The 23135-nt window shown below is 37.9% G+C and overlaps 2 protein-coding genes across 6 annotated transcripts; one reads left to right on the plus strand and one right to left on the minus strand.

The window, feature by feature from the left end:
* Positions 1-118: 118 nt before the first annotated feature.
* On the minus strand, positions 119-16433 carry LOC129360219 (periphilin-1-like). Of its 3 annotated transcripts, XM_055030335.1 has the most exons (11): positions 16269-16433; positions 15191-15248; positions 14878-14951; positions 14738-14771; positions 14544-14698; positions 13083-13144; positions 11845-11904; positions 11207-11364; positions 9294-9370; positions 7834-7968; positions 119-524 (listed from the first exon to the last, which is right to left on the minus strand). In XM_055030335.1, coding segments are annotated over exons 2-11 (951 nt in total). In that variant the 5' UTR covers positions 15192-15248; positions 16269-16433; the 3' UTR covers positions 119-329. The 3 variants fall into 3 exon arrangements, with proteins under 3 accessions (XP_054886310.1, XP_054886314.1, XP_054886309.1); XM_055030339.1 differs by lacking the exon at positions 14738-14771 and having other exon boundaries at positions 14544-14697; XM_055030334.1 differs by having other exon boundaries at positions 14544-14771.
* LOC129360247 (YY1-associated factor 2-like) lies at positions 12294-22418 on the plus strand. Of its 3 annotated transcripts, none has more exons than XM_055030350.1 (4): positions 12294-12365; positions 17542-17667; positions 20920-21072; positions 21151-22418. In XM_055030350.1, the coding sequence occupies exons 1-4, from the start codon at positions 12319-12321 to the stop codon at positions 21389-21391; spliced, it is 567 nt and encodes a 188-aa protein (XP_054886325.1). In that variant the 5' UTR covers positions 12294-12318; the 3' UTR covers positions 21392-22418. The 3 variants fall into 3 exon arrangements, with proteins under 3 accessions (XP_054886325.1, XP_054886342.1, XP_054886333.1); XM_055030367.1 differs by lacking the exon at positions 12294-12365 and adding an exon at positions 17125-17233; XM_055030358.1 differs by lacking the exon at positions 12294-12365 and adding an exon at positions 17130-17233 and having other exon boundaries at positions 21148-22418.
* The last annotated feature ends 717 nt before the right edge of the window (positions 22419-23135 follow it).

A 23135-nucleotide genomic window follows, 5' to 3' on the forward strand; every position in this document is an offset into this window, starting at 1 on the left:
AAGTTCTGCTAGGACCTGAATGTTATTTCACCTCAAGTAGTTTTGGTAACATAATTCACGGTACAAATGCAAGTAAAAGTTCAAAGTTGGTATGGATATAATTTGCTAAAAACATTTTGTTTTACATTTGGTTGCTTTTTAACACATCAATACTGTATATACTTCAACATATTATGTTTAGTCATTTACAAAACCTTCCATCTGTAGTATTACGATAAACAGAATGTGAAAAACATGAATAAAAAATTAGTTTTTCTTTAGTCCTCAGATTTCCAGCTCATGTCCACGTGACTTTACATTGTCATTTTTAGCAGTCTGCCATCATCATGTCAGGCTGTCGCGTCCGGCTGCTCCAAGATCTCGTCCAGCTCCACCACGAAAGTTTTAATGGCGTCGAGGCAGCGTTGCCGAATTTCCAACAAGTTCTTGTCCAGCGGAGCTTGCAGCAGACCATCCAAACTGGGCTCCTTGTCCACCAGCATCTTAACAACTGAGCGGAATATTTCACAGTCCTGCCTGTAACTCTGCACATCAAAGAATAAGATTAAGACACACAAAGTTCAATACAGAACAAAAAATAAATAAAATGAAGTCACAATAATGTTAAATCACAATCTATAGTTTATTGTCAAACCCAATATTAAATTAAGGTAAACCTTAGTACGTATCATTACTTTTTGATAAAAATGTCAACAAAAACTTTATTATGATCAATGGGAAATATAATTACAGTATTGCACTTTTAGTGCAATATTTTGCAAATCCACTGAAATTTTGAAAAATGAGACATGTAGATGCAACAATTACAGTATTCCAGAATGTTTTTATATCAAAAGTTCATAATTGCCCAGAATAAAAACAAAAAAGCTCTCTGTAAATTTCTGCACATTTATGAATTATAAATACACATGCATCATTAAAAATGGCTTGATTGATTGATTGAAATGGTTGGTCAGTCAGATGTACTTAGTAAAATATGGGTTGATGGTTCAATGGCTGGGTGAACACAGACGGATGGATAGATGAATGACTAGGTAGATAGTGAATGACTAGGTGGAAATAGCCAGATGGAAAAACAAACGGACAGATGGATGGATAAGACTTCTTCTGTATGGTAAGTGAAGACTGAATGTTTTTTTTTTCCCCCAAAATAGCTTTTCCTTGATATAATTATCCTGACCTGAAAAATGTTTAAATAAAATTTCAGAATCCTCTAGAATGCCAAGAAATCCAGAACAAAACATTGTGGCAAGGCAGAAAGAATTTGTAAACCAGTGCCTCCTGGATGACAGCTGCATTAAAAGAAGGATAGGTATCAAGATTTATCACCAACCAGGCAAAAACGTTAACCTCATAAGTCAGTGCCTCTGTCACACAGCTGCTTAAATTCAATGAACCGCCTCATGTCTAACCACGACCCTAATGATCCCAGGTCTGCTTTATGGATGAATTCTGTGAAACAGGTGTGAATGAGAGTGTATGCGCCAATTCAAAGGCATGTCTGCCCAATAAGAAAAGGAGCGAAAGGTGTCGGTCTGTTTGTAGCATTCTTTCACACTACTTTGCCAAAAGCTTTCACATCCCCCTTAGATTTTACTGCTAACCTAAGATGGTTGTTAAGTTCTTTATACAGAGTTCCAGGTGCAATCTTGCAATGTCTTTATCACCTGGGGATGGAAAGTGAGGTCCTTTATTGAAGCTGACAAGAGTTTTAGGACTACGCCATAAGGCACGAGAGCACTACAGGACCTCTGAGCTTAAATTACCTCTTCATTTAATATTTATTACTCAAACCTTGCCTTGTAAAATGCACCACTCATAATGTGTTTGTTCTGGATTATTTTTCCTTTTGTCATCACCTGCTGATGGCAGTTGGTCTGGTCGAAAACAACAAACCTATCTTACTGCGTCCCGCTCAGAGCGAATCAAATTTTATAAAGGACATTCAAAATAAAGGTCAAAATCTGAGCGGAAGCTCAAAAAGGGAGGGGTCTTTAAACACACAGAGAAGGACAAAGAAACACAAACAATGTGACGTTTGACCTGGAACAATGAGGATGGAAACTGTTCACCACATGACAACCATCTGCTGTGCTTGCAATGTTATAAAACAAAAAGAAATAATAAAGCTTAATTTAAGGTCAGAACAAGTCAGGATGAGTTCTTTGTCATTATTGGAGATAAAAAGAAAAAGCAAGAAACGAATCAAGTCACCAAGAAATCATACAGCAGTTTAATTTTAAACTACTCATAACATGTCCGCAAAGACATTTCCTTTCTCAAGCCACCTTTGATTGCTCGCACATAAACTCCAATAGGCCAGCTTAGTGAATGGATGATGGTTGTTACAGCAGAGGGTTACCCATGCCCACCACGCTCTTCACACATACATGCCAGGTCAGCTCTGTGACCACCTTGCTTGGTGGTTCAGATGCATATAGGCACAGGTTTTACATGCCACACACTTCACTGCACCCTTAGTAAAACATGATGGGTGTATACTTATCAGTATGTGAATTTCTGTAAGCAGAAATGGGGATTATTACTACTTTTTCTGTTCAAAGAAATCCTGTGACACCATGATAATGCGTTATCTTTGATAATGCGTTATCTTTGTGTTGTCCTATGGAGTTGACATACCAGCCAGGTGTAATTTTTTGTGGCGTTATTTAATGACCCTTTGCAAGTATGTCACTTAATCACCCAAGACATCAGAAGAAAAGAATTGGAGTGCTGAATGGAGCGGTTGCAATTATTTTTGCTGATACAGCAAATTTGTCTGTGGAAGAAGCATGCCTACTTGTTGCTCATACAGAGCCTTATTTAGAAAAGTTGGAAATAGCCAGCTTAAGAACCGACCGACACTTTCTGTCGTGTTCATTGGGCTTGTCAAGTCGCAGTTTACCTGAATTCAAGTCACATGATGTACATCACTATGACAAAAACAACACTGACACTTAAACCGAAGTAGACTTAAAAACATACAAAAAAAGTCTAAAGGCTTACCAGTTTTTTATGCACATGATGGGCTACATAATGGAGGAGCATTCTGAACATAGAATAACTGGACACACACCTTCTCCACAACGCAATATTTGATTGCGTCTTACTAATCTTGCCAACTCAAGCAGTATATAAACGTTAATCTTCTTTCCTTATAAAAAATGTTCCCTGCAAATCTGAGAATAAACCGAGGGATACCAGTCCTCATGATGGTTCCTACTTGTTGCCATGTTCCTTCCTCATCAAACGGTATTGCTATGATAAAATTACAACTTTGGTTTCAATCTTTGTTTGCTTGTGCAGCCGACCTCGCCGCACCCTATTTATTTTTAATCCATTTTTACAGTGAAATCAACTGAATAGACCCGATATAAGACTATCAACAGTCTGTTTTTTCATAAGCTTTACAGTAATCAATCCACAGTCCATCATGGCAGAGTGGGCCACTTTCCGAAAGGTCAACATTCTCTGCAACACTAAAGAATATATCGGAAAACACCAATTACTCCCGGTAATATTGGCCGTAGGACAATATTCACTCTACACGAACAACCACACACATTGGGAAAGGCGAATCCAATCAACTCTGACAGAAATATTCCAGACTGTGGGAGATGTTTGGACTCAAATGCATGCTTTTATGTCTGCAGATCATGTTCAGCGATTTTGAGGCCGAGCGTAATGACAGTGTTTAGCCTGACCACAAGGAAGTGGGGCACTCACAACACGTGTGGCCAGCTGAGCTCAGGGTCAGCCTCATTCAGCAGCGCAAGTCAACTCCTCAGTTCTCTCTCAGCAAGAAAAAAGGAATGGCCATTGCGCCATTGCTCATCATCTCTATATCCTCACTGAAATTAAGCACAAGGACGACAAAACCAGTTTCTGGTTTAGAGATGAAAGAGGAAACATATGCAAAGTGGGACACAAACATCTTGTCCCACAAACCAGTATCCCTTTCAAATCACTTCACTGTTGATTGAATGTTTGCCATCTCTCTAAACAAAGTCTTCTCCTTTTATCTCCCAAACTACACTGCTGAGAGCAATTAAATGTCCACTTTATTATTCACCATTACACAGAAAAGCAGTCAAACAACATTGGACTTTTTCACAGGCACATTAAAACTCCATAGTTTTAAACTTTATTTTTATTTTATGACTAAAATTCTTGAAAAGTGCAGCATAGAGTGTGTAGAACCACATTTTTTTTTACCAAATAGTTCAAGCACGGTCAAAGAGGATGCTGAACATCTCAAAATTTTTGACCCACTCTATCGCAGTATCCTTATTGATACTGCCACTTTTCCAGCTTAGGCGGTCATGTCTCGTTAGGTTTGCCGTTGTACCAAAGTTTTTTCGTATTTTATTCTCCAGAACTATAAGGCTAACCTGTCTGCTGTGTGGTGATGGTCTTGGTGATGGCAGTTTTTTTTTTTTTTTTACTCAAGTTCTCAAACAAACTTCTGAGGCTTTAACAAACCACAGTTACAGTGAAATATAATTACATGCAGCTGGTGACGTCTGAAGACACGTCGCACTGGACTTTTAAGAGATGGCGGAGTAAAGGGGTATGAATACAAGAATAGAACCACAGAATAGAAATAAACATTTTTGTCCAGAGGTAGGGAAATTCAAGTTTAGCAAGCAGTGAGCAGAGCATTTGTCAGGCTTATATCTAAAAAAGTTTGAAAAGCATTTACTATTTATCTTCCACTTCACTTCAATTATGGCACACTTTGTGTTGGTCTATTCCACAGAATCCCAACATGACAAAATATGCACGTGTCAGAGGTGTACATACTTTTATGCACATTTCAAAGATTTAACAAACTTTGCTGGACAACAAGTTGGCCCAGAAATTACCGCAGTGAAGGTAATATTGTCACTTTGAGACATTTTTCACTTAATACCAACACTGCAATTGAAAGACAATTGAAGTATTCAATATAAACAATGAAAAACAATAAAAAGGGAATAAGAACCACACACACAGCCAAAAATAATAAAATAGATTATGAGGTCAAAACAAAATTGCCCTTCAAAAAATATCATCAGATTAGAAATGATCAAAATCATTTTTAATTTATCATGTGATTAATTGATAAATTCCTTTAGACCCTCCGACACCCTTTAGGAAGAGAGAAAAATGTTGCACAGTGGTTCTCCTTCATTAATTTCCTCTTGAAACTAAAAACCACAAGCTGATCTTACAGCCTGATAAAACAGGGCCACACAGGACGGGCCCCTAGAGCAACTGGCAAATCTGGGGTCCTGAAAGAAGAATCTTGAAAAGCGGGCTTGTACGCAAATAGGATGTTTGCCGAGGTCCAAATTGTGAACATGCTGTGAGGAGCGTTGCTGGAATACCGCGTGGGGGTTGGGCAGTTCGAGATGCACACATGGGGTCTCGCATGGACTTTTTGGTGAGTTCAAATGAGCAGTGAGGCAGGCAGGGGTCCTGCATAATAAGGGAAGTAGAGTAATGATTTGAGGGCTGGTACGCATTAGGGGATATTAAAAGAGCCATTTTAATCTCTGGCTTCAAACCGGACCTCACAGTGGTCGGCCTAATAGTCCAAATGGACATGTTTCATTTGCACCGGATGAAAGGAGTTTATGGAATAATATTCCCATACTTTGTTTAGGTCATGATTTCTCTTTCACTTGGCAATGCTGTACTAAAGTTAGTCTCTTTAAAAGAAATGAACAAATAAATAAATAAATAAAACACATTGGTGTAGTGTGACACCTTTAATCATTTAACCTTAGCAGGGCTGCAACTAACAGTCATTTTAGTTAAAGATTAGTCGGTTATTATCACAATTAATCAAAATAAATTAGCAAAGTAGAAATGTGATTGTCTTTTTTCTACAATATTATAAATACATTAAAAATGAACCAATAAAAAATTCAATTTCTCATTTAAATGAGAAAATAAACATTTTATTGCCTAAAATGCAGTTATCGATCATTTGTAGCAAAAAATGCATCTGCAGAGAAATACAATACTTTGCCAAAAACATCAAAATATGAGAAGCTCAGTTCTTTCTGATTGATCTATTGACTTTTTTTCCCCTTTGATTAACCGATTAATAACCGGATAGCAAAATATTTTCTTTCAGAGAATTTGAACTGGGGGTATTGAGAAGTTTTTTTTTCTTATTTCATCTTAAATAAATACAAAATCTATATATTTTTGTACAGATTTGACTTTTTTTTCTTTTGCTCTGAATGTGTTATTCTTTCAGTAAATAGCCTTTTTTGTCTTCATGCTTCAGCTAACAATAAATAGATTACTAACGGGTTAATCGTATCAGCCTAGTGAGGATCTTTTGGTCCTGTTCACCTTGACAGCAACCAATAGGAGCGACTCTTTCAAACCAAAGTGAGGAGCCGGTGGTCCAGCTCTGGCCACCACCTGATTCGTCCGTCCACAATAGTAACATCTGTGTGTGTGTGTGTGTGTGTTTCACGACACCTGGGCCAGATGTTACAATAAAGGAGCAGTCAGAGTTTCATTCTCTCACCATGTCTGTGGAGACAGCTGGAAAGGGAAGGGTGAGCATGTGTGCACTAATGCCAAGGGATGCACCACAGTGTGGGTGGGCCACCTGCATCCTGCAGGGCAATTCCTGCCCCGCTTTAACGGGAACAGATAAGTGGTACTGTAGCGTAAAGTGATGAATGAGCGGGAAAAACGTGCAGCTCCGAATAGCACGGCCTCAACAGAACTCCCAATCTGAGGAGCTGAGGACGCTCCTGCTTCCTCGTCAGACTTAACAGAACACTCTTCTCATTTAGGCAATTTTTTTTAAAGCTGTTAAAAATTGTACACCATTTTCTTTTTTACAGTTTATAGTAATTTTCATGAGCACTCTGCACTGCTGGTGAGTTGGCTACAGGCAGGCTGCAAATGTATTCATAATGCAATAAAGATGCATGGGAAAAACATCAAAATGCATCTAAATTAATGCTAGAAAGGAGGATAACGATGTATAAATTTGCCCCCACTAGAGAAATCAAGTAGATAGGGGTCATATTTTGTTGGATTTCATATTTTTTAAATATGACAGGTGAATTACGATGAATTGGATTGCAGCTTTTAACGTCTGGATTTGATAAAAATGTCTTTAAAAGAAATTTAAACTTAAATCTCTATCCGCTGACCATATAATTACGCAAATTGGAATTCTGAAGATAAGTTTCATGGAAATCACTAAATAAAAAAAAATAAAACGCACATTTTTTGAGGTGGTTTTTCTGTTATTGGAAGGAGCATTTTCCAAAACTACAATAGCAACGTATCACACGAGGCACATGATCACAGCTGTTGCCACTGGCAAAAAAGACGAAGAAGAGAACAGGAAGTGGTAGGGGGATTGTGGCGCAGTGTGTTATTTGATGACTTGTTGCGTGAACAAACATCGGCAAAATTTTGCGAACATTTCTTATATAAACACAGCCAAAATACACAATGGTTTTACATCGTGGTGTGAAAATAGTTTGTTTATGGGTTAAAAAAAAAAAAAACACCATTAGAAGGGTGAAAATGGCAACGGAATGCAAGCGGGAATTGGGGAAGAGATTGATTGGAGCTGCGTTTACTGAGACAGCAGTATCATTGTTCACATTCAAGAAAAAGGCAAATCTGAAGCGTAAAAATTAGCATCTGTATTAACTATCAGGCAGATTTGTCCAACATTTCTGGAAAATATTTCGGTTAATGTTTGGTTCTAAACATTTTCCATTCTAAATAAAAAAAAAAATTCAGGTCAGAAGGAGTCAACAGGAATCACAAAGGTTTTGCCACTGTCTGAGTAAATGTTCTTACCTTCTCAATTTCGGCAACTTTAGCCATAATGGCCTCCGACCGACGTGCCTTTAAGTCCTCCTCTGGCGTCAGCTTTGGCTCCGTGCAGGCAGCCGCGACCTCCTCCGTCTCTGCTGCAGATGCTGATGGTTTTTCCTGGCAGGCCAAAGGTCGAGGGTTACAGGAGAGGTCAACCGGTTTAGAAACTGGCTCTGATTTCAAAGCCTTTCAAATAGAGACAAGTCTGCTCTCTTACAGGTGCCAGCATCTTGTTTGCATGTGTCTCTTATTAAGCGGTCTGCACGCCAAAGGAATAGCAAAATCTAGGAATTGCTTTCTGATAATAGCATCCTGACAGATATGAAAATAAGTTATACTTGTATTCAGCAAATAGAAATATCTTTAAACTTTGTACATTAAAAAGATTATTTGGAGTATTATTTAGGGTGACTTTCGGTGCACAAAAAAAAAAAAAAAAAAAAAAAAAAAAAAAAAAAAATGAAGCAAATATGAAAAGACTTCACATCTTTCACAAAGTCAGTGTTTGCATATTCTTATAAATGCTTCTACTTAATATCTCACCTAACTGAGCTGTCTGAATATATATATATATGTATATATATATATATTATATATATATATATATATATATATATATATATATATATATATATATACATATATATATATAATAAGAACATGTTAAAACTTCGATTTTTGCTGAACTAATCAGTAAAGTGACAAAACAAATTTGATAAGTAACAAAATTAAGTCTCTATGTGAGTCATATATAACATTTTAATATCCTCATTGATTGTCATGGTTCAGGCTGAGGACTACAAATAATTTAAAATAATCAAAAACTGTTAGGCATGACTGAAATTAGCTGGTTCTGTTTGACTTGGTAGGATAACGTTAGAAAATTAAAGGAGAATTCTCACTTTTTTTTGCCATAGCTTTATCTGAACTTTAACAAAATATCCAACTCACCCAGAAAAATAAATTTGCATCTGTCACCTCACATTTTTAACAACATGCTTAACTTAGTATAAATAAAAATGTCTCTGTTGAATTTCATAATAACATTCATTACATTTAGTTAACAACAATAAAAAAACTACATTGGGAATATTGTTACTTGACAAAGAAAAGGTGAATAGGTAAAAATCTCTTTGCGATAATCCCTTACAAAGGCAACATTTTTCATTGTTTTATAGGTGAATCAAAATGGATGCGCAACTAAAAAAAAAAAGATTAGATTGGCATTTGTTAACCACAACATACTGTTGAAAATGCTTTCGTACTTGCATATAATGGACAATTTGTGAAAAAGCAGCAAGAAAACCTACAGAACTAATAATCAACATCATGGTAAACGAAGCTATGCAAGTCTGACTCTTCAGAAGAATTAAGAGTGTCCTAAAACTTTTGCACAGCGCCATATAGACTTGTACAGAATACGTGCAAATCAAATATTTTACCTTAGCAGAGAGTGAGCGGTGAGGAGAGCCCTCTCCAGAGCTGCTGGGAGTGTAGCTCTTTGTTGTGTTGGACTTGTCTACGGAGACAAAATCATGAAAGGGCTACAGTTCATAATCATTCTCATATCTCAACAGTAAACACAAAGGTCTGACAAAAATTAGGCAACTACAGTCAGGGTGGCTACAGTGTTCTCTCAATTACTCTTCTCCCTATTAAAACGGAGCCCGGAGGAACATCTTTGTGGGTCGTCGTCTGGAACAAATGTCGCCTTGAAACGCAGCATGTTTCTTCATGTAGGGACTGCAATGCTCATTATGCCTTTTTCTTCCCTCCTTGATCTACATTGTTTGACATTAGCCACAAAACCTCCTTTATCCCTACACAATAATAAAGTCATGGCATGAAGATTAAGCTGCAAATGTCTCTCATCTGTTTTCATTTTTACTCTAATTGTGTGGGTCTCCCAAGTAAAAGAAAAATGATTTTGTGCAATTCAGCTGTTTGGAAATTGTCCCCGTTTGTCCTCATTTGGCCACACCGCTTTCACTTAAAAGAGAACGTAGATAAACGTTGAGCGTTTTGTCATTGTTTGAAACCATGAAAAGTGTTTTATTGTGATTAGAGTGCAGTAATGTTGAGTTTTTCCATGCATAGTTAGAGGCACAAATACCCGTTCACAGGTCAAAGTTTTGCTTCAAACAAACTCTACACCAACATCTTTGAGCTGCTACTTTTGTTCCTTCACAAATTCAGGCGGAAGAACAACCCTTCCATCAGAATAAAAAAAAAAAAAAAAAAAGACAAAGAAATTGAAGATACAATAGGTAGTTTGTTTTGAACACAGTGATATTAATGAGCATGTGACATAGAGACAATACCCTCTGTTACCGGGCAGTTTAAAGATTTGAGTATTCTATTATAATTGTCATTTGTGTTTGGTGGTGGTAACCGTAATCGGTGAAATTTTTCAAACAAAAACCTCCCAGTTGGTCTTTGGTTGTGAATAAATCTTATCAGAAACAATAAATTGCTTCCAAGTGAAGTAGTAATTGCTCCTGGCTCACACATGACTGAACTAAAATCTACAAATTTAAATATGTGTGGTCCTCTCATCTGTTTTGAAGCACACAAATCAAAAAGAAATTAAGTAAAATAACAGACTGAAAGTGATTGTGGAGACACAATTAAGGCTGCGCATTTACTGCTTGCGCGGTGAGGAAAAGGTCACGTTGTGCATCCCATGACAAACCACCCCAATAAACCAAAGGTATCCTTTTTCCCAGCCTTTAACAGAGCCTGTGTGTTTGTGTGTGTCCATGTAATTAACATCCCAAGATGTTACAGCCCACCCTGACCCTTCACATTGCACACCTCCTCTAAAAACAGATGCCTTACCTGGAATGAGTGAATTCCTTTGTTTTAATTGTTTGTGTCCATTTCTGAAACATGGGAACATTTTTGTTCTGCTGCTGCAGCTGCAACAGGAGAATTACTTTCACAGGTTACGTGTCATGTAAAGTGTTACGTGCTGCACTCCTTCTGTAATCTGTTTGTGTTTTAAGTCTTATAGCAGAGTGTCAGATGGTTCAAAGTGGCAGTCTGTTACGAGATGTCATAAAAGCCATTGGTCACCGGGTCAGGCGGTCAAATTCATTAGTGCCGGGGTCCGAGCACAAATTTACAATCAAAGACGAAACACAGCGGAGGAGAGTTCATGATGGGTTCAATCGAGATTAACACCAGCCTGACTCGTGTTTTGGTTCACCAGATAGTTTTCTCTGGCGTAAATTAAATGAGAAAACTAACTCTGTGTGATCTTTAAAACATTTGAGAAATTGCTTAATGAAAACCAAATCAGGGCAACGTGAGGGCTAATCATTTTCAGGAGCGTCACTCATCTGGCCACACTTACGCTTCTGCTGGTATGTGTAGCCTTTGTCCCGGTCGGGAGAGGAGCTCCTTTTGGAGTTGGATCCGGATCGGGTGGGCGGATGGCCTTCCCTCCTTCCAGGTGAGCGCTCCCGAGTGATGACCAGGGATTTAGAGGACCTGTAGTCCTCATAATCCTCCCTAGTGTATAAACATTAAGCAGTGCAGTGAAAATTTGAGCCATTTACATTTGAAGTTCAGGACATTGTTTTTTTTTCATATCAAATATTAAGTGGGAGTAAATTCATGTTACATGTCAAAGTTAGTGTGTACTTGAAAAGCACATATCACAGCAAGGCTTTTATGGAAAGAATAAAGTGAACAAAATGGATTTTGGAGCTAAACCTCCCCCCCCCACAAATCTAATGAGTCATAAATGTACTATTTGCACGTGGGAAGAAAAAAAAATGCATTTTTGGTTTCATCTGACCCGAGCTGCATGATTCTGAAAACTTTTGCAAGGCATTACATAAACAGAGGAAAGCTGAAAGCAAATTAGCAATTTCCCTTCACAAGTGGAAAAAAAATATATATAGCAATTTATCAGTCTTGTTAAGAAAACAGGACTGATAAACTCTGTTGTTCACAACTCGTGAAGGTAGCGACATGTCAGACACCCACCTTGGAGGAGGACCACTCCCTCGACCTCTCTTTCGGAGATTGTGACCTCTGCTCCTGTTCCTGAAATCAGAAAAAAAAAAAAGGAAAAAAAAATAGGTATGAAAAAGACAAGCATTCTGTGTACAATGAGGTTCATCCTACAGGGTTTAGATAAAAATTTGACCCAAAACTTTAAAAAAAAGTAAAAATAGTACCCATGTTTTGCCACCAACAAGTGGGGTTCGACAACACATTGCTCTTGCTAAATAGCATTAGAAAAAGAGTACTTCATTTCTGGTTACTCTATTTCAGTGTTCCCCAATCCTGGTCCTCAAGGCACACTACCCTGCATGTTTTAGGTATTTCCTTGCTTCAATCCAGCTGACTTCAATTGATGACTGATTAACAGGTGTTTGTTGAACTGCAATCAGTTGAATCAGACACATTAAAGCAGGGAAACCTCTAAACCATGTAGGAAAGTGTGCCTTGAGGACCATGGTTAGGAAGCACTGCTCTATTGATTGTCTTGGGAATCTCTTTAGGTAAGATCAAACCAAATTTCCCCATTAATGTTGAAAATTAATGCTGTTTAGATCTGATTAAAATGCCTTTGAGAGGTAAGCAAGCCAAAGTCAACAGATTGGTGGTTAAACCTCCAAACCATACATCAATTTTTATTCAGAAACTCTACAGACACACATGTGTCTGTTTGCCTGGAGAAGAAGCTGTCCAGCTGGTTCTCCTCTCACAGAGGGGTAAAGTGTGGAGTAGGGGGAAGTGAGTGGAGGGGTGTTTGGCTAAGTGAGTAGACACTAGTGCCCTTTGTCCTCTTCTTTGGCCTGGCATGACTCCTATACTGCAACCAGAAGCTGCTAGTATGCACAAGCAGCAAGGAAAGAGGCTCATTGATGGAGTCGTTATAATTGTTGAACCGCTCCAATGCTTTGACAGGGATTTAATTTCTGCAATTAAGAACACTGTCTGTATAAACATTTTTATCTCAATAGTTATTTACAAACCAATTTTTAAAGTAGCAGAATCATATTATTTTCCTTTTAATGGAATGCTAAAGTAAAGTTTGATGCAACTGTATTTATTAATATGCTCCAGGCTTATTGCATGAAAAGAAAAAGTTCACGAATGCTTCTCATGTTCATCATCATAGAACAGAAGTCTCACTCCATCTGGTGGTCAAATTGATGAATTGCAACATAATTGCAGTGTAGGTTCTAATAGCCAGGAGAGTAAAACAATATTACCTTGAGCTTAACTGATGCCTCAAGTCATCTCTGCTGTAACTCTGCTGGGGATATGAGCCTTCCTATGGAACAAGAAACATTTTAACATGACAAAATCTAACCATTAGAAAAATGTAGATAATTTAAGATTTTTAATCGTATTTGAAAACAATTCTGGGTATCTGAAGAACATAAGAAATTCCACAGGGAGAAATGAAGTGGCTGAGAACCATCAGCCACTTCATTAGGTGCATCTGTTCAATTATTTATTAGTCCAAATTGCAAATCAGCTAATGACATGGCAGCAACTACATTCATTTATCTTGCTTATTAATTGCTGAATGATGGTTCATTAAACATTTGTTCCAGTCGATTAGCTAATAACGTCCACTTAGACTTCCTTTTAGAGCTGTAATTTGGCCGCCATCCTTAAGCGGAGACGTTGATCCAAAAACAAAAATGGCGGAGCCATAGTATAACAAGAAGAGAAACGGTGCAAACAGAGTTTGGTTTGGGATGGAAAATGCACTTTATGCAGGTCAGTTTTGAAATCTAAACACTCGACAAGCTCATTAAGTTGCACCTTGATGGCGCTCATTCAGCCAAGATGCCTGGAGAAGCAGCTTCAACTTATTCAAAAATTATTGAATTGCCTCCAAGGTGAGGATACAATATGATAGGAAAAAACAAAACATGATGCCAATTGAGAATGGTTGGTTTTGAGGGCTGTTGACTTCATCGAGCAGTTTAACATTTCTTCATGAGGAATTGCAGGCAGTACTTCTGTATGAATATTTCTCTGTTCATGAAGAAAAGAGTTTAACATATTTTATTTTCATCTTTTGTCTATCCAGCAACCCAAAAGGTTCCTGTTTTTCATAACATGTCTTAAGTTTAATAATGTGAGATTATGCTTTTATGTTTATTTGGTTAGTATTTAATAGTTGACACAAAATAATGTTAAAATGTAATACTTGTTCTTTTTGGGATTTTTTTTTTTTTAATTCAGCATATGAAAGGGAAATCTTTCTATCAAGATGGACAGCCCTCTTGACAGAAGAGAAAACTCAAGCTTTTAAGAAAATGGATGCTTATCAATTAATCAATTGATAACATTGATAGATTTTTGATTAACTCGTTAATTTATAACTTGCAGCCGTAGTCCACATTATCCCAACCCTGTCAAAACCTAGCACAATGTTTTTCCTGAACAAAAAAAAATATGCTTTTGGTTTATACTGATGAACAAGTGAATAAATCTCTAACCATGCATCTCCCTTAAGCCAGCTAGTTTTTGTTGCACCTCACGCCATAATCTTGCGACATTGTCTGTGGGAGTGTTATGTTTTAACAATGTGCTCAAAATGGAGTAAAGGAGGTGAAAAAAAGTTTGATTCAATCAGTAGTGTGTGTTTTATTAGCATGCCTTAAAAAAACCACTACTACTTTCCAACCACAGTCATGTCCTCTGAGTTGACTTACATTTCGATGTGGTGGAGAATTTCTTCGATAGCTGCCATAGTTTAAGTTTTCATCATAGTACTGACTGTCATCAGGTTGATAACCGTCTTCGCTGTGATATCCTCTTCCACTTTGGTAGTTGCGAGGGCCTCCATACCGCTGGTCTTCATATCCTCTGTCAAATTCCAACCCCGGGCGTGGCATAGGGTTCCTCTTGTCAATAATATTGACAACTCGATGAACTATTACCTGAAAGGACCAGGTTTGACATTTTATGGAAATGATTTTAGTACAATGCAGTAACAACCACAATGCTGCATGCCAATAGGCATTGCAAAGCAACCATTTGGCATACCTCTCTCGCATCCGTTGGCGCAAAGCATTCTTCATATGCCTCTCTGATAGATTTTCGACCATGCTGATAAGCCACTACAAAAAACATTGACAGAAAACATAAAATGTACGCCTGTAGTATTTTTAAAGGTTCGAATCAAAAGACAACTGAACAGTGCTTATAAAAAAGAAATGTGTATTCAATTTTTTTTCTTTTTTTAATTACAATCCTCTTCTGTCTCCAAGTTGCTGGATATTTTCTGGAAGCTGTTTTGAAGATGACCTCTATGAGATTTGGATGCAAAAACAAGGAAAATGCTGTTCATTACACTTACTTTCAGGTTAGATTCTCTGCTCTGTGTGCTGATGATGCCTCAGTTGAGAAAAACAAACCTATGAAGAAAGACAATTATTAAAAAAAAAAGAAAAAAGCCAGTTATCACAATCTGGAACATGCAATCACACAAGTCTCAGCTCAGTTCAACACAGCAGGACAGTATGGCTTGTTAATTGTTGATTTCCTTCAGCGAAATGGGTCAACTTTATCCCAGTAGCTAAACTGTACTTTAGTTGAGTCTTCTGCACCAAGAGGCAAATTGTCACCACAGGTGAAAGACCTCAGGTTGGGGTGTTCAGGAACAGAACTACAAATGTTGTACAGCAGCGTGACTGCCAAGCGGCGAGTCCAAATGCTCTGAAGAAATGTTTTATGTTGAGATGTGAGACAGATTATTAGTTTACAATGACGGGAAGCATGAATGAAGAACAAGGCGGTGCTTTCTGACCACAGCTTTTATGATGGTGGCATCATACAACAACTAGAAATTTGGATGCAACTGGTTGTTCTAACAGGAATCAAATATCGCATGTGTATCAAAGCTGATTTTACAGCAGATGACACAGGCTAACTTAACCCGCATTGAATGGCACGAGCTAAAACCTCCACTATGTTGTAGGCTTGGACTACACTTAAAAGCTAAACGCATGCTAAGAGACGAGCTAATTTAAGTGAAGTCTTCCAATTATGATTAAAAGGGTGACAAAATGTAAATACAGAACTGTGAGAAAAGGACATTGACGGCTACAAAAAGCATTCAGCTGCTTGAAGACATTTAACCAAATCTCTGCAGGAGTGTTTAAAGTATAAATGTAAAATTTTAACTTTGATTACATGTTTGCTGCACAATTATTCCCAAAGAAAAAATGGTCCAATTGCTTTACTCACTATTATGACGTGAAGATCCATTATAAAATTATACATGTCTATGTTCTGTTTCATTTGTAAATAGTTTGAGGTTTAAAACCTCTTCGAAAAAGCGAGACACTCTGATGAATGACTGACGAACGTGTTTTAGCATCATTAGCAAAAACATCCCGCTGCAGCAGCACATACGGAAGTCATGTGAAACTCACCGAAGAATGAATCCAGTATGCCCCTTCCGGAGAGGTCTGTCTTACATTGTCCTTTTATCGATCTCTGTTTGGATGCAAAATTAAATTCGTGTTGCTTCTTGCTGATTCTTTCCTCTCTGCTTACAACAGAAAGTACAGTAGGAACACTGCAGAAGCGACACCACAGTTTCCTTGTTTTCTTCTTCGGTGACAAAAATGTTTTGGGGAAAAAAGTGAGCGCCCTCTAGGGGTGTATGTGGCTCACGTTTCACCGGACAACGTCACCAAATGGCATTGTTTCGGACTACAAAGGTAACGTGAATTACGGCAAATAGTTTTTGCGAGCAACAAAAATGCATCAAGAATTGTCTTGACGCAGGCAAAATATATACATATAAACCTATAAGAATAAAATATACTTAGATATAAATCAATTGGTGGTTTAAAACAGAGCAAATGCACAAAACAGCTATAGACTTTCTTTGTAAATGAAAAGTAAGCAGGAAGTCTTTCTGTGCGAATCAGTCACTTATTTATATATCATTACGCATGACAATATTCAAATTAATTTCATTGATATTTTACATTTACCAACAAGTGCATTTTACTTTATGTCGATATTTTATAAACTATAAATCATTTACTGAACTGTGGCACATTTAGCCCTTCATAAGGAGTAAGTTTGATTCTGTCACAGCAAAGGCTCCTTATAATTGACGTCTCGTCTGCTCGGTTTACATTGCTGTTAATTTTACAAAAAGCCTTTTATCAATGTTGTCACATTCATTGCCGTTGTGATTACATCGAATGTGATTGGCTGAACAAGGATCACGTGACCAGCCCACCAGACTGGAGTTTCCACGACAGCTGAAAAGCTGTTAATGCGTGTTTTTCTTTTTTTTTTTTTTTTTTCCTCCCCCACCTGTACCGTTGATTATTTCAAGGGCCCGGTTTTGTAGCATGGGAGACAAGAAGAGTCCCACAAGGTAAAAGCTTCGCTGGTATGTTTCAATAATGACTTTAACGGGCTTTTAGTGAACAGAAAGCACGGTGAATGGATGGAGCGGTGTGGTTCTGAAAGTGTTCATGGCGGCAGACTGCTGCTGCTGCTGCTGCTCGAGTGTGAATGTGTGGCCGCTTTCCGTGCCTCCCTGACCGCTTCAGGCCAGGAAATGGTTTCCCAAACAATTAAGCGCTGTTTCTTTTCCATGTAGCCGTTAGTGTAAAACAAGCGCAGCTGTCGTTGTTAAAATTTCCGCTGCCTGTGAGTGTTTGTTTTTGTTTGTGTCTGAAGGCCGAAGCGGCAGTCCAAGCCGTTCACCGACGATGGGTACTGGGACTGCAGCGTGTGCACGTTTAAGAACAGCGCGGAGGCGTTCAAGTGCTTGATGTGTGATGTCAGGAAGGGAACGTCAACTCGGTGAGTGCAGCAACTTAAACACTGAGAAATCCGCCTTTACGTGGCTCTGATGCGAGAGGGATTTAAATTGGATAACGAAGCACACATTGGTTGTATCTTAGCGCAGCTATTAAGGGTTGGATTGTTATCTTTTGCTAGAAGATTGCTTTTTTTTTCGTGATCATATATACCCTAATCCAGTTTAGCTTTTATTTTGTGGATGCTTTATTTGAAATAAAAACACAGAGCTTTGAGCACTTTTGGTTGAGTAATACATTATACACACTTACAGTTAATAATACATTACACTTTCTTTCAGGTGGCTTATTTATCCACCTGAAAAATCAACCATCCGGATATTGGGATGATTTGAGGCAGTCTTCCATCACCTTAGCGGGCATGGCGACTTTCTGTAGGATAATGTTCCATGCCACAAAGCACAATTGATTCAGAAAGAGTTTGAGGAGGCTTTCACTTGGCGATTAAATTCCCCAAATCTCAAATTTAGTCAAGTGTTTCTGGGCTGGACATTGATCCAATGCTCACCTTACAACTTGCATGGCTTTAAAGAATCAGCTGTTCACATACCGCAGTGCACAACACAGAAAATGCAGTGTATGCCTCTTTGCAAAGAAGGAATCCAAACATTTTTATGCAGGTGATTGTCAAGCTATGTCTGAATCGTCTAAGTGTTAGATGATTGCTGAGGAAGGGAAATGGCTATTGCTACTAAAATTTTCTAGGATAAACATTTTTTTATTTTTTTGAGGAAAGCAAAAGTATACTTTTTTAAAATGAGTGGGGGTTTTCAATAAAACATGCCTACAGCTGTTGTCCCCCCTATATTATTATTATTTATTTATTTTTTTTGTTAATTCTTCTCAGAGTAACACTGAGTGTGTATTAAGTTGATTGTAATTTGTTGATTCCAAGTCCAGCTGGCCAGCTGACTTAAATAGCTTGGCGAGCGTAGCACTAAAGCAGTCTTGGCTCTATTAAAAGTGATGGTTGTTCCCTTAGTTTCTGTGCCATGACTGTTTATGATTATGTCTGGAAACATTTTCAAACATCTGGTTCGTTCTTGTTATCGAGGAAAAAGTCATTGTAAATAGGTTATCCTTAAATGTTCAAAAAACAAATGCAACAGTATCTATTCTAATACAAATCTTTCCTTTAGACCTCTGTTGTTGGCTTAAAGATTTGACAAGCGTAAACTCAGAAACCTTACTTTTTAGCACTGCTTCACTTAATTACCCTCCCGTTGACAGATGGTCTGCTTGGCTTGTTGAATCATAGCTGTTTACTCTTTGAATATGTTCAACTTGACATCTCTTGAACACCTGCACTCCCACGACTCTCTGCTTGGGTAACGGATGATGTTTGTTGTCACAACAACAGACATTGATCATCCCTCTGAAAAAAGTTTTGATTTTATTCCCAACAGAAGAGGAATAAATGTACAGGATGATAGTTCTAATGCTTTTGTTTTCTCATCACCACCTCAACATAACGATTGACATTATATTGGATTGTCTGCAAAAAGGTGGGATAAAAATTTAAAGGAATTGTTTTCGCAAGCGAGCGACACAACATGCAAGCTCTGTTTGCTTTGTGCTACATAGACATGATCAGTAACGTTTCCATTCCTTGTGGAAGTAATAAATTCTGTTGGCCTACAAATTTTCTTTCATTTATTGTAAATTTAGCCAGAAATTAGCATTTGTTAGAACAAACCCTTTACTCTTTGTGGCCTCTGTGAACATAGCGTGTAAACAACCTGTTCCCAGTAGCTACACTTTCAATAATTTGCATAAGAGTTGTTTTTAGAGAAGTGATGTCAGAATGCATTTATTTTATTTCCATACATGTAAGAGCATTGGAAACGATTCAGCTTTGAATGTAAATTATCAGGGAAAACAACTTAATTTACCACTCAACAGAAGGTGAGAGGAATGATTTTTTTTTTTGTTTGTTTATCAAATGAAACAGCTATGGGATAAACTGGAAAAAAAATCATGATTTCTTAAGTTATATTGGCCATTTAAGCACATTATCTATGCACTACACATCAGTGTTTCTGTTCCTCTACATTCTATTGTTTTTGCCTCCAAAACATGTTTAATTTCCCCTCACAAATTTACTACTTGATTAAGGTCTGCGAATTAGCTGGCCTCTCAAGAACATTAATCGTATTGGTCTGGAGCCAAAATGTCATTTGCTTAATGGTGTGTTTCAAGGGCGTTTCCTCCTCAGCATAATGCAGCACGACCCTTTAAAGTATTTCAATTTATTCAAATCTATCTACGAGGGCTAACACTGTACCATAAGAAACAACCAGATAGCATTATAACTGAGCTACCATGTTTTGTGGTGTGAATTGGAAGTTGCCTGACAAACTGTCCAATGTTTTCATGTACCTCTGCTTCAACATACCTGAGTCAGATAATGAGGTCATTAGTTGGACTTTGGAGAACTTGTCTGCACACAGTTGATTGAGGTTTGTTGCAGGACACTGATTTGCGGGCAGGAATGCGCCATAACCAACAACATTTGCTGCCATCACTTAGGAGGCAACTGTTTGGTATATGTTTTCCACAGGATATACTGTGCAGATTTAATTTTCAAAAGGATCTTATTGTTTGTTACACTGAATCAGCAGAAAGCATGTCATGACTGCTGGTTTTCTAACAGTCTTTTACACCTACTGGTAAAGAATTTGCTGTGTATATATCTAATCAAGAAAAACAAAAATTGATTGATCTGATTCGCATTAGTTATTGTATATGGGGAAAAAAAAACTTGGATGTTCACTGATGACAGGTCATGAGAAAAATATTGCAATTTTATTGCATTGTATTTTCTGACATTGTAAATTCTGAAACCTGTAAGGACAAAAAAAAGTTTTCTAAAATTATAAAGTCATTTGTGACAATGCTGGAAGTCCTCATAAAATGGAGAAGGCATATTTCAGCAAATGCGCATTTTTATTTTCTTTATACATTTTCCTAAAGGTTAATGGTTAGTGAAGTGGCAGATTCCAGCTCTTTTCCTGCATCAGAGCGACCTCTATCAGAACGACCTCTCCTGGATGCAGACTTGCTGCAGCCAAATTGCAGTCACTGTCTCAGGCGTGTATTCTGGATCCCATTCAAATCATTCATACAAACTCTTCAGCCAGGACATGCCATTCTAAAGTGGGAAACGAGGCATCTTGAACATAACTTTCCATTTATAACTAAATGGAAAGTTATATTTTTCCCCTGTCCTTTTCAGAAAGCCACGACCCGTTGCTCAGCTTGTTGCACAGCAAGTAAATCAACAGTTTGCATCGCCGACGCATCCCAAAAAGGAGAAGAAAGAAAAATCTGAGAAGGACAAAAGCGACAAAGATACAGCACTGAAAAAGAAAAACCAGAAAAGGATGAGGTAATTATTAAAATATGAAATATGTATTATCCTCTCTAAGCAGTTCTCATTGACCGGTTTGTTTTGCTCCTTCAGCAGGCCCAGGTTAAAGAATGTAGACAGGAGCAGTGCCCAGCACCTGGAGGTCACAGTCGGAGACTTGACTGTAATTATCACAGACTTTAAAGAGAAAGTTAAATCCACATCTTCCTCAGTGAGCGCCGCCTCAGCAGACCAGCACAGCCAAAGTGGCTCAAGCTCCGACAACACTGAGCGAGGAGTCTCCAGGTGCTCCTCGCCCCGCGGGGAGACTTCATCGGTTAACGGAGAGACTCACTAACCCCCACGCACCAGTCAGCGTAACACACTGATCTGCACTCTCCACAGTCTCAGTCAGAGAATAAACTTCAACATGCACATTTTTCCTCATATAAACCTTAGATGTCAGTATGATAGCATCCACTTCCATTTGAGATTTCTCTGCCTTCCCCATGTTTTACCCTGTGTGATTGGTTCCAGGCTATCATGATGAACTGAAAATGGAGCAGTAGCATTAAAACTCAGATGTCTGTGTGTGGCTGTGCCACATTTCTTGGTGCTTCAACAGTGTTACATCAGCGTCACAGGCTGAAGTTGGTCGCTGCACACATTAAATTAGGTCATGGTGGAAATGTGAAGAAACCATCTCAGAAGAAAAGTTTTTTGTTTTGTTGTTCTTTTTTTTTGTTTTTTTTGTTTTTTCTCAACATCATTTGCACTTGTTGCCAATCCTGTGTTCGTAACACATTTTTGCATTATTTTCATATTGGTGTCGTAACACTGTTGGTTACCTGCCTTTTCCAGCACACATTTTATGCCATTGAATGCAATAACTGTTTTACCGTCTAACATCTAAATAAAATTTTACTAAGCAAGCTTGGCCCTCAGTTTGTAGAGACAAGTCTGATTTAATCTATAGAATGGTTTATATTTTAAGAAATTGAATAAAATGAATTGTAGATGTATTAATGTTTCTGTTTTTTTTTTTTTTTTTTAAATGGAAGATTTACAATTACTCGTGATGTCTGGTATTTGCATATGTCCTTGTTCAGCAGTCATCTTCAAGCTTTGCAGTTTACGTTTCATTTCTTCACACCTGTACTTGACAGTTAAAATTCTGCTCAAGTTTTACAATGGATAAGCTCTGTCAATTTGATATAAAGTAATGCCCAATCATAGGTTTTGGGAGGCTTCACAAAATGTGGCATTTAGCTGTGGTATATTCAGGACATGCATAAAAATGGTTGCATTATTTTGTTTTGTTATATCGGAGACAATGTCAGAAGTGTCCTATATGAACTAAAGTAATAAAAATAAATTTAACAAAGGCTAAATGGTTGCTCGACATCTTTTTGGATTTTTTATTTTATTTTAATGATGTTCTCAAGATCCCAGAGCCTACGAGAATGAGCGGCATTGAAGAACAGAATGCCAGGATTGGCGTGACTCTGGGCTTTACAACCAGATTAAGACCAGATGACGGATGCATTCAAGTATGGTCTAAGTTTGCCAATTGGGTTCTATGCTGCTGCCTTTATACACCTATTAAACATTGTTCCCTGGCAAGCAAACCTGGTGAACTTCTGCAACTTAAAACAACTTTAAAACAAACTGGCTTTGTGGGCACATTCCAGACTATGTAGGTCAGTTGCCAATCTTCCAGCTGTTTTATGAATGTTGGTGAATTGATGTCAGTTCTAGGAAAGTCATGCAACCTTCACCTGGAGTTTATATTAAACTGTAAAATTGCTTCATTCAAGAAGAAGTTCTCTATTTGTTCTGACCTGATAACAGACAGGTCAGACCCAGAAACTGGTCCAAAAACCATATTCAGGCAGAAACTTCTAAGCCTGAGGAGTAAAACCAAAAGTTGCAGATATAAGGACACAAAATGAGGCCTTTTTAAGTTTTTATGAATATAATATCTGTGCGGAAACGCCACGTGAAACGGAAGTTAAAATGTACTGTTTACAAGCAGAAAGTTTGGTCCTGACTCTGACATTAGCTCGTCAGTAAAAGGCTAACCTTGTGTACTGTACACACCT

The sequence above is a fragment of the Poeciliopsis prolifica genome, unplaced genomic scaffold (assembly GCF_027474105.1).
Source record: "Poeciliopsis prolifica strain line A6 unplaced genomic scaffold, Auburn_PproV2 SCAFFOLD001, whole genome shotgun sequence".
NCBI classification, from domain to species: domain Eukaryota; kingdom Metazoa; phylum Chordata; class Actinopteri; order Cyprinodontiformes; family Poeciliidae; genus Poeciliopsis; species Poeciliopsis prolifica.

What these genes read in the sequence shown, in the direction of transcription:
- LOC129360247 (XM_055030350.1), top strand. Translation starts at nt 12,319, where the DNA reads ATGGTTAGGAAGCACTGCTCTATTGATTGTCTTGGGAATCTCTTTAG. An exon ending in TGTCTTGGGAATCTCTTTAG is followed by an intron (nt 12,366 to 17,541) that starts GTAAGATCAAAC and finishes TTGTGTCTGAAG; the next exon opens with GCCGAAGCGGCAGTCCAAGC. An exon ending in AAAAACCAGAAAAGGATGAG is followed by an intron (nt 21,073 to 21,150) that starts GTAATTATTAAA and finishes CTCCTTCAGCAG; the next exon opens with GCCCAGGTTAAAGAATGTAG.
- LOC129360219 (XM_055030334.1), bottom strand. An exon ending in ATTCTCCACCACATCGAAAT is followed by an intron (nt 13,145 to 14,543) that starts GTAAGTCAACTC and finishes CTTGTTCCATAG; the next exon opens with GAAGGCTCATATCCCCAGCA. An exon ending in GGGAGTGGTCCTCCTCCAAG is followed by an intron (nt 11,365 to 11,844) that starts GTGGGTGTCTGA and finishes TTTATACACTAG; the next exon opens with GGAGGATTATGAGGACTACA.